Source organism: Pteropus alecto, unplaced genomic scaffold (assembly GCF_000325575.1).
Source record: "Pteropus alecto unplaced genomic scaffold, ASM32557v1 scaffold398, whole genome shotgun sequence".
Taxonomy (NCBI): Eukaryota; Metazoa; Chordata; class Mammalia; order Chiroptera; family Pteropodidae; genus Pteropus; species Pteropus alecto.
The window spans coordinates 3,158,564-3,173,438 of record NW_006442497.1 but is presented as its reverse complement, the minus strand read 5'-3'; the positions used below and the strand labels follow the sequence as shown (position 1 = coordinate 3,173,438).

General features: G+C 50.6%; 1 protein-coding gene across 1 annotated transcript in view; it reads left to right on the top strand.

Moving 5' to 3' along the window:
• Nucleotides 1–14,875, top strand: part of DLG4 (discs large MAGUK scaffold protein 4) — a 22,487-nt gene that overhangs the window by 5,319 nt on the left and 2,293 nt on the right. Inside the window, 17 exon segments of the mRNA XM_015597412.2 lie at nt 2,948–3,112; nt 6,527–6,580; nt 6,721–6,771; nt 6,971–7,095; nt 7,194–7,363; nt 7,465–7,498; nt 7,500–7,599; nt 7,748–7,892; nt 10,775–11,070; nt 11,205–11,307; nt 11,445–11,559; nt 12,948–13,124; nt 13,416–13,452; nt 13,534–13,561; nt 13,694–13,741; nt 13,823–13,924; nt 14,270–14,442. Coding sequence (XP_015452898.1) covers nt 2,948–3,112; nt 6,527–6,580; nt 6,721–6,771; nt 6,971–7,095; nt 7,194–7,363; nt 7,465–7,498; nt 7,500–7,599; nt 7,748–7,892; nt 10,775–11,070; nt 11,205–11,307; nt 11,445–11,559; nt 12,948–13,124; nt 13,416–13,452; nt 13,534–13,561; nt 13,694–13,741; nt 13,823–13,924; nt 14,270–14,442 — 1,923 coding nt within the window.

Sequence of the window (14,875 nt, the reverse complement as noted above, 5' to 3'; positions counted from 1 at the left end):
CCCCTCCCCTCAGTCCCCCTCCCATTCTCCATGTCGGCTCGGAACAGATTCGCCTCCATGTGTCTCTGCGTGGTACGTGCCGCGGTACGGGCTCCGGCCCTGCTCCCCTCTCCCCAGACTCCCCAAATCTCAGGGCGCAAGCTTCAAGTGCTGTCACTGTTCCTTCCACTTGGCGCGGGGTCTCTGGGTTGCAGTGTCTGGTGGACAGATGCAGTGGGTCGCCCCTCCTATCATCATCCACTTTCACTCACACCCCTCTATTTTGGGGATTCAAGCCTCAGTTCCAGGTCATTCTGAGCAGCTAGTGCACCAGTTAGGAGGGCGCCAAGGGGGAAGGAACAACAGTGACCCCCTAGGCCTTTTACTTGTCTTATTCCCTAAAATATTGGGCATTCAGACTTGGTCCCAATAGCATCTGAGCTGTTGGCAGGTTCGGGCCCTGAGTCCTAGTAGGGTAAAAGAGGGGATCCTCCTTTCCTGCTTGTCCTTCTTTAGCTGTCTTGTCATCTGTGACTGAGAGGTGCTGACCCTGATTCCCACCTCCCAGTATGCAATTTCCGAATTATGCTCCCCTCCATCTCTTCAGAAAATTTTCCTTTTATTTCTCCCTTTACTACATGTAGTTCAAAAATTTCCAAGGGCTGAACATAGGCCCTAACCTCCGTCAGCCACATTCTGGGAACTTTGTACCCTTTCCTCATTCCCTAATTGTCACATTGTCTCCCACTCTGGAGGAGCCTTTTCCTCAGTCCTGGATCACCCCCTCCGTGGGCAGGTGGGGCAAGGAGAGGTGTCTGCAGTCTCATTGTGATAAAAAAAATTACCTTTTTTCCCTCCAGAATAAACAATGAATTGTCTCTTCCTATGCCTCCATTTATGTGCACCCTGACATTTCATCATCATTCAGGAATTTTCTCTGTGAGGCGGGGGTGAAGATGGAGGAGAATTAGGCTCAAACCTCTCCCAGACTCTAAAACTTGAAGCTGCAACCCTTGGCCCCACCTCATTTATCATGCAGGGAATTGGGGGGCCTTGTGAAATGAGAGAGAACTGCCTCCTCCCTTTCTTCCTGGACCCTCCAGTTCTGGGTAAATGTCACTCGGCTCTTGCGCTGTCAAGGCCAAAGAGCACCTTTTCATGGTGTGGAATGAACAATCTCTTGCAGTTCATCAAATTCTGTTATCTAAGATGGCTCAGCCTTTGAGGAGGACTATTTAGCTTATACTCCCCCCTCCTTTTCCTTCTCTGCTTTTTGTGCCCATGGTATTGAAACCTGGAGCTCAGGATTCTCTCTCCAGGTCTGTGGACCAGGAAAAGAAATGTATCTTCACAAGCCCATATTTTCCTGCTTAAAGGCTCTTCAAATGTTTCGAGGTACTTCCCGATGTTAGTTGTCTCTCTGTCCTGGGTTTGAGAATCTTCATGTTGCCAGCACCATTTCCCTCCTCCTATTCTCTTACTGTATCCTGAGTTATAGCCAAAGTTGAGTTACATTCTCAACCTTGGTTCATCATCCTCAGAAATTTCAGAATCATACTCTAGTATCAGGAATTCACCTCGATAAGCTTCCTCCAGTTGGATCTTGCCCTCCAAATGTTGGAGTACTCTCGGCTTCTTAGACACTTTTTTGAGAGGGAAATTCTGCCTTCTCTTTTGATCTATGTATACCGAGGAGTGTACTCTGTCTTCTCCAGTCTCTGAGGGAGCCCTGCATATGTTCCCTGAGCCTGGAGTTTGGGAGGGTCTGCTTCTGTGGGGGCTGGCTCCTGAGGAGAGGAACAATGCGAGAGCAGAGGCTGATGTGGAGGACCCAGGCAGGATTGCTGCCCTTCACTGCTGTCTCCACCTGCCCTTTCTTCTCTCTCTCTCTCTCTCTCTCTCTCTCTCTGGCTCTCAGTTAATCTTGTTTACTGGTGTTCCTATTAAGCTAACACAGGAGGCCCTTGAGATGGCAGGTGGTTATTTGAGAAGGGAGTCAGGGGTCATGTTGGGTCTTTCACTCTAAAAGGCCGGAGGGAGACCAGGATTTTACTCTGAGGCTCAACACTCCACCCTCTTCCCCAGTCAGGGAACCTTGAACCTGGCACCCATTCCTGGCCCCCTCCTGAGCCCAACTGCCTCTGTCCTCCCCCTTCCTCCCTCATCCCCTTCTAGTACATCCGATTAGCTGCCTGGGCTGTGAGAATTTGTAGGGGTGGGGCCGGACTCTTGGGGCCCCTCTGCTGACTACTTGGGAACCAGTGGGGGCCTTTGGAGGAAAAGCTGGCTAGGTTTAGCTTTGTCCTGCCTGGGGAGCTGATGCCAAATACCTGCTAATTGAAGGGCCTGACTGTGGTCCCTGCCTCGGGCATGCAAGGTGCTGGAGAGCCAGTCTCATGGGGTAGAGGCTGTAGTGGGGCCACTGAGGCAATGAGAGCGAGGTGGCAATGGGATGGAATGGGTAGGAAGAGCAGTAACTGTAGCTTGGAGGAAGGAGCTTACAACATGGGGAGTGGGATTAAATAAGTATCGAGGGAAGTGGGATGAAGATGATGAGAGAAGCAAAGAATTTGGGGATGGATATGGAGAATGTGGGTATCACTGTCAGAGGGGCTGGAGCTCTGAAGGGATGGAGAGACTTAACTGAAGGCCTGGGAAAGGGGTGAAGAAACAGAGGCCAGGGGAGGGAGTGTGCTGGGTAGAAAGCTGGGGTCCTAGGATCTGAGGAAGAGTTGGGGGATAGGGCAGGGATTTGGGAAGAGATGAGAGATGCCTAAGCCTTGGCAGGAGAGGGGGCTGTGGAGAGGGTGGAGAGAGGGGAACCAATGGGCTGGAGAAGAGGGAGGGGGAGGAGCTGGTCAGGCCCCAAGGCCTTTCGCACTGCACTGGCTGCGGGGAGAGGAGGCAGGCAGCCCAGGAGCCCGAGGCACTGGGTTGGCCCCAGTGACACTTCCATCCCCGTCCTCAGAAATACCGCTATCAAGATGAAGACACGCCCCCTCTGGAGCACAGCCCGGCCCACCTCCCCAACCAGGTAAACGCCCCCGAGTTGGTGCACGTGGCGGAGAGGAACTTGTCCCACCTCGAGGCCGTCCACGGGGTCGTGGGCCACACCCACCTCTCCCCCCTCAAGGTAGGAGACTCAGGCTGCCCCTTCCCCAGTGTGGCCCTCGGAGCCTCGGAACTACGACCACCCCAAGGGCCGGTAGGGAGAGAGCCGTAGGTGGTGGGAGGCTGGGACTGGGGGTCTGGGTCTTGGGCTCCTGGGGCCTGGGGAAGGGGGTTTTTTGGGGGCTAGAAATACCTTGTTCTCACAGAGAAGAAACAGGCCAGGCAAAAGTGGGAGTGTGTGTAGAGCTTAAAGCCAGGGTGTGTGTGTGTGTGTCTGTTGTCTGTGTCTTCATGTCTTTGCACACATGTGTTGACATGTGTGCATCCCCCAGGATGCTCACCAAGCCCAGGGCCTCTTCATTCCTTCACACTTTCCACCTCTGTGTTCATTTTCTATGTCCAGAGCTCTATTCAGAGGTCTTGCTGCTCTTGTTTGCTCTTGTCCCTTCCCTGCCTCCTCCCCCCACTTCTGGCCCCTGGGCCTAGCTCTCCCTGTCCCCCTAGTCTCCAGCTCTTTCCATCTGTGTGGCCTAAGACTTCTAGTTGTGGGGCTTTTCTGCTTCTGTCCCCTGCCCCAGCCTTTGCTCTGCTCCTGTGCTCCTTCCCCTCCTCGCTGCCTTTCCCTCCCTGCTGGCTGGCTGGTTCTTGATGCTGTCTCTCTCTTCCTCCCACGCGCTCTCCTCCCTCTCCTTGATCCCCAGCTCAGGTCCTCTGTGGCCTAATCAGTACTATTCCTTGGCCAGCCAGCTCCCCCCCTCCCCCTTATCCCCTTCACTGTTCATCACTTCTCTCCTTTCCTCCCATGCCTCCCCTCTCTCATCCTCTTGGGCTCTCGCTTCCACCCAGATATTTTTTATGTACCCCATCTGTCCCATTATTATTTACCACCACTTGTTTCCCCTTCTGCTTTGTGCTCACATCAGACTTTCCTTCTTCAGTCCTGGGGAGGCCTTGTTTCTGAGACTTCACATTCTCTAGTCTACTTTTCATCTTCTACTTCGGTCTTCTCTTCTGGGGGCACATGATGGGGAGGAAAATGGAGAACACCAGGCAAACTGTGAGATTGAGGGTAACACTGTGGGGTCAGGGCTGGGGTTCCAGTATCCTGTGGGATGCCCTGGGAAGCGGGAGGTTGCTGACAGTTCATTAAGAAGATGGTGAAGAAGTTTCTGAGTGTAGGGATGAGGAAGCAGGGACTGGACTGCAGTGGGTTCTGGGGTGAGGAGGAGGTGGCTGACAGGAGAGGAGTTGGAGAGAGAAAGACCATACTCTGGCTTGTAGCAAAATGGAGAGACAACAGAAGGGTAAGAGATCCCGGGGCAGGGGACATACTGAGATGAGACTGTGAAATCAAGGCAGCTCATTGAGAGGAAAGAAAGTAAGGCCCTGGAGATGGGGAGATGGTACAGAGTATTCCTAAGAAACTTGGGGGACTGCAAAGAATGAAGGAAAGAAGACTGTAGATGGGGCCATTTAGTTCCTGGGGAGGAGGAGGAAGATGAGAGAAGGGACGCTTGAGAGGTGGTAGTTAGTACAGTGCTAGGGAGCTGGAGTCAGAGCTCAGGTAGTGGAAGGAGAGCGTGCTAGAGGCCTAAGCATGGAGGGAGGGCTCAGGACAAGGCCTGAGCTGGTGGACAGGAGAAATCCCAATTTTCAGAGGAGATGGGGAGTGGGTTGAAAATGAAGGATTGTGATTTGGGGATAGAATCTTGAGGGTTTGAACATGAGGTAAGGGCTGGAGTGGTGCTGATCTCTCTGGGGAATCAGAAATTGAGATGGAGGATAAGGGCAGGAGAGTAGTAAGGGATGGGGCTGGAGGGTGGGATAGGGACAGGGAAGCAGACGGAGAATGGTGGTTGGGGTTGGAAGATGTAAATTGAAAGGTGGAACAGTGATGTAGATGGAAGATGTGGGATGACGTAGAGAGGGATGAGAAGCAAAGAAGATTGTCCTGGATGAAGGATGGGGCCCGAGGAGGAGGATTCTAGGATGTGGATGGGAATTGACCACAGCCTCTGGAATGAAAGATGGACATGTGGATGAGATTTTGGTGTCAGTGACTACTGGTTGCACAACAGCATTTGAAGGCTCAGAGGATGGTGTTAATAGGTTTATGGGTTTGAAATTTATCATACAGCTTGAAATTGGTAATGTGTAGTACTGAGAAACAGCAGGAGAGAGCAGAGACCCCTTTGGAGGGGGAGAAGGAGGAGTCTGGGGAATCGTGAAGACTGCTTCCCTCTTGGTAGGCTCTAAATAAATATTTGTTTAAGGAGGCCATAGGTTGGGGATCCTGGAAGGAAGCTCTTGGCAGCCTCTCCCCGTTACCATGGAGATGTGGTTTTCGTTGCCCTGGCAATTGGGGAAGCCCCTAAGACCAGCCTAAAGCTGGCCCCGCCCCAAAGTCTAGAGACCTTGCTGCTTCGAGGCAACGTCAGGGGCCTGGGCACGCCCCACTTTAACCCTTTCGTGAATGAAGTGGGGAAAGGAATAGATGAGAGGATAGGACCCGGATGTCTTTCACCACTCCCCCTCCTGACGTCCTTTGCACTGCGTAGGGTGAGGGGCGTAGGGAAGGAAGGAAGGGTGGTTATTAAGGATGCACTGCGCCCATCAACCTCTTCAGCCTGGACTTCTCTCGGCTTGGCTAACGAGGGGGTGGGGCCCAGGGCAGGAGAGGCAGGGCTACTAGATCCCTTCTGACTTGGGGAGTCTGGTTACCCCTAGGCCACGCTCCACCCACCTCCTGTTGTCCTGACGACAGGGCCTCCAGGAGGTGGGTCTCCCCAGGCCTTGGCTGGGCTTAGATACTGTTGCTAGGCAACAGGGTCCCTAGAGGAAGGGGTGGATTGGATGGCTGGTGGGCGACAGGGAGGGAGGGGCCTGCATCTGGGGGAACCCTGGATTCTCAGGGCCCAGGGTTTAGAGCAAATGTGTGTGAAGATGAGGGGCAAAGCTGAGGGAGAGTTATGAAGGTGCATGTGGGTGGATAGGGAGAGGGATGGCGGCAAAAACGGGGGACAGGATCCGGTGGACATAAACCCTGGGGTGTATGTGTAGCACATAAGGCATGCAACACCATGTGGTGTTACATCCGGTGAGAGGTTGCCCCCTCAGCCTGTCCTGCCCCCCACTCTTTACCATCTGTTGCTCCCCCATCTGGCTGTCTAACTTCCAGCTTCAGACACCTCCTTCCACATTCAGGGGCCCCTGGCTGGGCAGAGTTAGGTTCACGCACATGTGCGCGTGTGCGTGCGTGCGTGTGCGCGTGTGTGTGTAATACAGGTTGAGGCTGGGTTCTTGAGGGACTCTTAGGGGTAGCAGAGCAGGCTTGGTTAAGAGGTCGAAGGTAGCCAGCCTGGTAAGACTCTTGGTTACCGACTCCTTCTTGAGCCAAGGCTCAGGAAGCTTTTCATCTCTTTTTTTCCTCTCACAGGCCAATTCTCCCCCTGTGATTGTCAACACAGACACCCTAGAAGCCCCGGGATATGTGAGTTGTTTATATTTTGGAGGCATTGCAGAAAGAGGGAGAAAGGGAGAACCTGAGTCCCAGCAGTAGGGGAGGGGTAGGTTCTCAGGTGGGAATGTCTATCTCACTGTTTCTGTTTCTGGTCTGTGCTGGAGTTGCAGGTGAATGGGACCGAGGGGGAAATGGAATACGAGGAGATCACATTGGAAAGGGTGAGCAAGCTCCTCCAACTGAGGTCCCCTTTGTTCCCTGTCTGTGCTTTTCTCTTTGCCCCTGTTTTCCAGGTGGCCATCCTATTAATCCTATCCCTTTCTTCTCTGGTCACAGATCCCCAATTCATTCTCCTCCCTACTCACCTTGCCAAGAGTGGGCAGTGAGGAGAGCTGACCCTTTTCCCCTCCTTCTTCCCAGGGTAACTCGGGTCTGGGCTTCAGCATCGCAGGTGGCACCGATAACCCGCACATTGGTGACGACCCGTCCATTTTCATCACCAAGATCATTCCCGGAGGGGCTGCGGCCCAGGATGGCCGCCTCAGGTGGGAAGAGGAGACAGGGGTTAGGATGCCAGTTCCCTTGAATGGAAGGGCCAGGGCGGCAGGAAGCTCCTGGCTCAGGCCTGCCTTGCTGCCCTCAGGGTCAACGATAGCATCTTGTTTGTAAATGAAGTGGATGTTCGGGAGGTGACCCACTCAGCTGCGGTGGAGGCTCTCAAGGAGGCAGGCTCAATAGTCCGCCTCTATGTCATGCGCCGGAAACCCCCGGCTGAGAAACTCATGGAGATCAAGCTCATCAAGGGGCCTAAAGGTAGTGATGCATTATGTTGCCACCCTCATGTTAACTGTCCCCTGCCCAAGGCCTGTTTCTCAGGCACCTGGGCACCCACCTCTGCCCTTTGCTCTATCCAGGTCTTGGCTTCAGCATCGCAGGGGGGGTAGGGAACCCACATCCCTGGAGATAATAGCATCTATGTAACCAAGATTATTGAAGGGGGTGCCGCCCATAAGGATGGGAGGTTGCAGATTGGAGACAAGATTCTGGCGGTGAGGACCCTTATCACTTTTCTAGCCTACACTTGGGTCTCACTTACTGGCCCTGAGCAGACCCAGGCTGCCTTATCAGCTCACCCCCAGTGCCTCTGTCTTGAGGCTGTTTCTGGCTCCGTCTGAGCTCTGCTTCCCTTGACCCCAGGTCAACAGTGTGGGGCTGGAGGACGTCATGCATGAGGATGCTGTGGCAGCCCTGAAGAACACGTATGATGTTGTCTACCTAAAGGTGGCCAAGCCCAGCAATGCCTACCTGAGTGACAGCTATGCTCCCCCAGACATCACAACCTGTGAGAGCCCTCCAAATCCCAAAGCTCCCCATGATCCATCCCAGTTACCTCCAAGACATCCCCAGTGACTGTTCCTCTTTAGATGCTCCTTGTGAAATAGCTACAACTTCTGCCACTTCCTGTGGTTGAAGAGTAGATGGATAATTGATTACTATAGAAAAACTAGAAATTATTATCCTCAGTCTCTCCCCCAGAAGGCACAAAGCTTGGTAGGTTTTATGGCTAATTTTATCAAATCCTGAAGGAATGGATTATTCTTATGCTCTCTCTGAGTATAGGAAAATATAAAAAGTTTTACATTTCATTTTATAAGGACAGTTCAAATGATCACAAAGATAACATAAAAAAAAAGTATAGGCCAGTTTTGCTTCTGAATAGAAATGTAAATGCTCATAATAACATAGCAAATCAGACACAACAGCATATTAGGGGAGTAACATTTCACAAAATAGGGTTTGTTTCAGAAAACTATAGGTAGTTCCATATTAGAAAACCTCTTCATTTGATTCATTGTAGGAGAAGGTTGAGGAAGAAAAACTGTAAGTTCATTTCAAATAGATGTGGGAAAGACATTTGATGAAATTCAACATCTATTTTCAGATATAAAAACTTCATAAACTAGGAACAGAGGCATTTTCCTTAATGTGATGAAGAGTAGTTATCAGAAACCAACAACGGACATTTTCTTTTCTTTTTTTTTTTTTTTCGGACATTTTCTAATGATAAAATCCTAGCAATGTGTCCATTCAGTTAGGAACTAGGCAAGGATGCCCCTTATTACTGCTGTTATTCTACATTGCTTTAGAGCAGGTTTTCTCAATGTTGATATTGTTGACATATTTGGACTCTATAGTTCTTTGTTGTGGGGGGTTGTTGTGTGCTTTGTAGGATGTTTAATAGCATCTCTGGCCTCTATCTGATGACAGTGGTACCCCTCTCTACCAGTCAGAACAACCAGAAATGTAAATGTCTATAAATATTGCCAAATGTACTCTCAGAGGGAAAATTCCCCTGCTTAAGAATCACTGCTTTAGAGATTTCAGGTAGTTGTAGTGAGGCAGGGAGAATAAATAGATGTTACATTTGAAAAGGCAGAAACAAGCTTGTCATTACTTATAAATATTATTGTCTATCATTTAGATTAAAATCTAAATGAATTAACTGAAAAACTTAGAAATAAATGGAAGGTTAACAATGTGGCCATATGTAAGAAAAATAATATTAGTAACTTCCCAGCAATAAAAAAATATAATAGGTAAAAAGATTCCTTTCACCATAGAAAAAAACTCTATAACATTCTTAGAAATATGAACTTGACAAGAAGTCCGTAAGATTTATATGAAGAAAATGAGGAAACCGAAGGACACAAAAAACTGGAAGAAATGGAGAATCACGCCATCTTTCTGGATGGAAAAACTTAGTATGCTAAAGATCTCAATCCTGTCCAAATGAATTTGTACATTTTATTCAATTCTAATCAGAGTTTAATGCTCCCACCCCCTAAGGTTTCCCTGGAAACTTAGCAGGTTGGTTCTAAAGTTCAATTGGAAAAATACATTTGGGAGAATATCTAAGAAATTTTTGGGAAAGGATAATGAAGCATGACTACCCCTATGAAATAGGAAATTGTACTATGAAGCTATATTAAAGTCACTTGATAGTATTTCTAAGTACTGTGACCTACCAGAAGGAACCTTAGCTCCTTGGAGAAAGGGCCGATTCCAAATTTTGGGCAAGAAATGTATAAGATGAGCTCATAACATCTTTTGTACTAGAAAGGAAGGAATATATCTAAGGCCGCTAGGGTCATGTCAAAGACACAGGAGCCAAATAAAAGGAGCTTCTCATGGCCATTCAACCAAAACTCATTAAATGTGTTCAAATCTATGAGATCATAATGGTACTTCAAAATAATAGGTACCTTTGGAGGATGCTAGGGAACTTGTTCATTCTGAAAACTGGCAAGTAAAGGGAACGAGTCAAGCATTTATTCTCTTTTTCCTATACAAACTGCACTTTGAGTAACCAAATAATTGATGTGGGAAAGTTCTTTTTTATATAGAATTCCTACTAATAAATATTCCTTTCTCTAAACAAACAAACAAACAAACAAACAAATAAATAAATAAGTAGAACATCACTATTTTGCTCCCCGCCCAGTGAAGTATCAGAACCAGGCAGTAATCACCAATAGCTGCTAAAACTTAGGTGAAAGAGTGACAACACCTGAGCCAACCAATTAGTCTTACTAACAGAAAGACAGCTACACATTGTTGTACCCTGTTGTGATGCAGTAGAAAGTACATAGCACCATCAATGTAGTATTCTTGCCAAAAAATCGAACTCGAATCTGACTAAGTCTCTAGTATGGATTATCAGTTCACAGGAGATACAGAGCAGGGGCACATGTTAACACCACAGAGATGCAAGCAGTGATTTCCCTATTAGAATTTCTCTAATAGAAATGTGGAAAATTCTGTTAGACAAATGACCTCAGTTTTTCAAATGGATGGACAAAATAAAAAAAAAGATGAAGTGGAAATTTATAGATTGAGATTTGAGAGATGCTGCAACCAAATGAAAATGCTAAAAACCTGGTATTAATATTCCCCTTGACTTCATCATCTAGCATATCTAGGACATGAAATCTCATTCATTTTCCCCTAGGATAACCAACCCCTGATGTCACCTGTGAATTCCTGCTCCCGACATTGCTGTGATCTGACACCCCCCACTTTACCACCCACCCTAGTATCTCTGGCAAAATAATTTCCCTTCACCCAAGTTTGGCTTTTCTGGTTCCCTAGGGAGAAAGTGGGATAGTGAGTTCTAGCACCTTCCATCCATTTCCATGTCACACTTTCTCTCATATCTTCCCTCAGCGTATTCCCAGCACCTGGACAACGAGATCAGTCACAGCAGCTACCTGGGCACTGACTACCCCACAGCCATGACCCCCACTTCCCCTCGGCGCTACTCCCCAGTAGCCAAGGACCTGCTGGGGGAGGAAGACATTCCCCGAGAACCAAGGAGGATTGTCATCCATCGAGGATCCACGGGCCTGGGCTTCAACATCGTAGGGGGCGAGGATGGTGAAGGCATCTTCATCTCCTTTATCCTGGCTGGGGGCCCTGCAGACCTCAGTGGGGAGCTGCGGAAGGGGGACCAGATCCTCTCGGTGAGAGAAGGCCAGCCTGTGCCCACACCACCCCCACCCCTCTGGGCAAGGCCCAGGGCTCTTGGGCAGGAACTTGGGTAGGCTGGAGCCTGGTCCTTTTCTCCCAGCGACTCAGCCTTTCATCTTTCTTGTAGGTCAATGGTGTTGACCTCCGCAATGCCAGCCATGAGCAGGCTGCCATTGCCCTGAAGAATGCAGGTCAGACAGTCACGATTATCGCTCAGTATAAACCAGAAGGTACCAGGCCTGAAGCTCCCCGTCTCATGGGCTAAGATATCCTCAGAAAGCTGTATCCTCAGTTCTGATTTCAGTGGGGACAGAGGGAGGGTGGTAGTAAGATGGATCCAGAGCTCAGGAACTTTGTCCTTCCTCAGAATATAGCCGATTCGAGGCCAAGATCCATGACCTTCGGGAACAGCTCATGAACAGCAGCCTGGGCTCAGGGACTGCCTCCCTGCGGAGCAACCCCAAAAGGGGTTTTTACATCAGGTCAGATGCTTCCTGTGTTGGGGACCTCTTCGTTCTGTGACTTCCACCCTCAGCCCCCAGCCACCACTTCCCCCTAAACCCTGCCTGGCTCCCACTCCCCATCCAGGCCTGACATTCAGCTGGTATTCAGAGGCTCAGCTGCACAGGTTAGCATTTTGAAATACTCCATATCAGTTGGAAAATAGCCTTAGCCTCAAGTATCCTTACTACCTTCCAGCCCCTGGTCACCCTGATACTTCCTCTAGGACCTCCCAGCTGCCCCACAATTTGTTAATTCAAAAGTTAATGCCTGGCAGAGCAGGGGGCCCCTAAGTTATTCAGAATATTGCCCCAGCCTGCACATTCCTCTGGGATGGCGTAGCCCAAGAAAGGTAGACCACAGCTCTCTCACGTCATCCTTTTTTCCTCTAGTGGCATTTTGATTCCTTCTCAGGGCTCCTCCCATTGGCTTCTCTTTCTCGTACTTCCCAGGGGTAGGCACTGTGTCTTATACTTCTCTTCCTCTGGGCTCCTGTCCTCTCAAATGGCCCAGTCTGCTGCTCCACTCTGCACCTGTCTCTCAGAGCTGTCAGCTCTGGCCTGGCCTCTTCCCAGAGGTCGATACATGCAGTTCTGGCCATCTGCTTTCTGGACATGTCCACTGAGATGTCCCACAGGCACCTCACATTCAACACATCCCAAACTGAGCTCATCTTTCTCCTGTGTACTTGTGCTCTCTGTCTTGCTGAATCAGTGTTTTCTCTCTTGCTGAATGGCATTACTATCCATCTGCCCAGACACCTGGCTCAAAGCCCTTTCCTCCCTGCTGGGGTCTACTTGGCTCCCAGGGTTGGTCAGTTCTGACTCCCAGATGATGCTGGATGACCCTGACATTTCTTCCTGTCTCACTCCTCTGCTCTTCATCTTTGCTGCCAGTGGTCATTCTTCCCCTTGTCCTGACCCCAGGGGTAAGGGCTTATTGACAGGGATTTGATACTGATAAGGGTAACCAGAGGTAACCAGAGTCCGCAAAAAGTGATCTCTTTTTTTAGGAATTTGAGCAGATTCCAGGTTACCCCTGTGACCGTGATGAGCATGCATGTTGCAGACTGCTTTCTTGGGAAGATGGTGTTCTAGATCTTATCTTAGAAATTGTACTGAATCAATAGCTGGTCTGATCACTTACACAGCGTAGACTGGATGACAATTAATAGTTGTGGCAATTATGTGTAATAGTAGAGCTTTTGGTTCCCAGACAGTTCTTGGGTTCCTCGGAATCCGTGGCACCTGTGGGAGTGCCATCAGCAGCTGTGCTTTGCTATAGACCCCTGGCCCCGAACCTCTGGGCTGGGTCTCAGGGTGGCTGGAGTCCTCAGCCAGGCTCTGACTTATGGCCACCTGCCTTCCAGGGCCTTGTTTGACTACGACAAGACCAAGGACTGTGGCTTCCTGAGCCAGGCCCTGAGCTTCCGCTTTGGGGATGTGCTGCATGTAATCGATGCCAGTGATGAGGAGTGGTGGCAGGCGCGGCGGGTCCACTCTGACAGCGAGACCGATGACATTGGCTTTATTCCCAGCAAACGGCGGTGAGGCTCCCAGGGCTTTCAGCCTTCTTGTCACAGGCACTAAAGCCCCCCAGATCCTCATGGGGGGCAGCCAATAGGGGGTGGGTCTGCCCTCTGACTTCTTGGGAGTCTGTCTGCTGGTCATCCTGAGCACTATGATTCCCATGAGCCTTTGGGGCAGACATGTCATTTAAGAGCACAGGGGCCCAGGGATTGCTGGGAGGTGGGGGTATCAGTTGGTCTAGCAGGTAGGGGCTATGAGACCCCTCCCTAGGCATTTCTCTATACCCTCCCCCTCTATATTTCTTACAGGGTTGAGCGAAGGGAGTGGTCAAGGTTAAAGGCCAAGGTAAGTAGAAGAGGGGATGAGCTTGGGCAAAAGGGTGGAGGACTCACTTAACCAATCACATGGCCCACACTTTTTTCCTAGGATTGGGGCTCCAGCTCTGGATCACAGGGTAAGTAGGGTCAGTTTGGGAAGACCTGAGGTGAGAGGAGCCCTGAGCTTCTCTTGATATCTTCAGGAAGGCTACGTGGGGCCTTAAGTCCCCTGTCTCAGAGCCCCTTGCAGACGCACTACCTCTTACTAGGTCGGGAAGACTCGGTTCTGAGTTATGAGACGGTGACTCAGATGGAAGGTGAGCCCTGCCCCCTGCCTTGGCTCAGCCCTTCCTGCTCCTTAGCTCTCTTCTCTGCTTGAGCTGGCTCTCTTTCCTCAGTGCACTATGCTCGCCCCATCATCATCCTCGGGCCCACCAAGGACCGTGCCAATGATGATCTTCTCTCTGAGTTCCCCGACAAGTTTGGATCCTGTGTTCCCCGTGAGTGCTAAGGCCTAGGATGGAGAAGGGAGGTGGGGACAGGGCCCATGGGGGCCATAAGCAGAGCCACTTTTGGGCATTGGGGTGCAGGAGGACACTGGGATTCTTGGAAAAGGGGTGCTTCTCAGCCGTTCTCATGTTCCATAGTTGTCATTCGAGGCCAGAGACTTGGAGGACCTAGAGGGTGCTGGGAGGGTGGTTCTGTCCCTCTCAGTCTTGGTCTCCCCAGCAGTCCCTTCCGCTGTAGAACCAGCTGAGCACTCTGGGGAGGGGGCTGACATAGGCAGCTTTTGTGCTAGAGGGATGGTGGTTAGATCTTTAGGGGGTGGGGTGACTTCCTGGCAGATACAACACGGCCCAAGAGAGAGTATGAGATAGATGGCCGGGATTACCACTTTGTGTCGTCCCGGGAGAAAATGGAGAAGGACATTCAGGCGCACAAGTTCATTGAGGCTGGCCAGTACAACAGCCACCTATATGGAACCAGCGTCCAGTCTGTGCGAGAGGTGGCAGAGCAGGTAGGACCCAGCGGGCACCCTGTCCTCTTCCTCCTCCCCTCTCCCCACCCCATGGCCTTCCTCCAGCTCTCTCTAACTCTCTTTCTCTCTGTCTCTTTCCCCACTGGGTCTCGACTCCGTTCCTCCACCTACTTCTCCTCTTGGGTAACTCTGTCTGACTGCCTGCTCTCTTGTGCCCTGCTCCCCCTGCCTGCCTCCCTCCCTTGCTTCCTGACCCCAAACTCCGCATGGCCATCTGGCCCTTCTCTACTCTCCTTCCCCCCTCCTTACCCCATTTCTCCTCTCTTCCTGTGGCCTTGCCCTTGGTGGCTTGGCCTCCACCACCGCGGGCTCTCTCGTCTGCCTGACTCCCCTCACTTGTTCCTGGGGTCTCTACTCCCCTCTCCCACTCCTCTGCTACCTCCTTTTCCATGCTGTCCCCTCCACCCTGCCC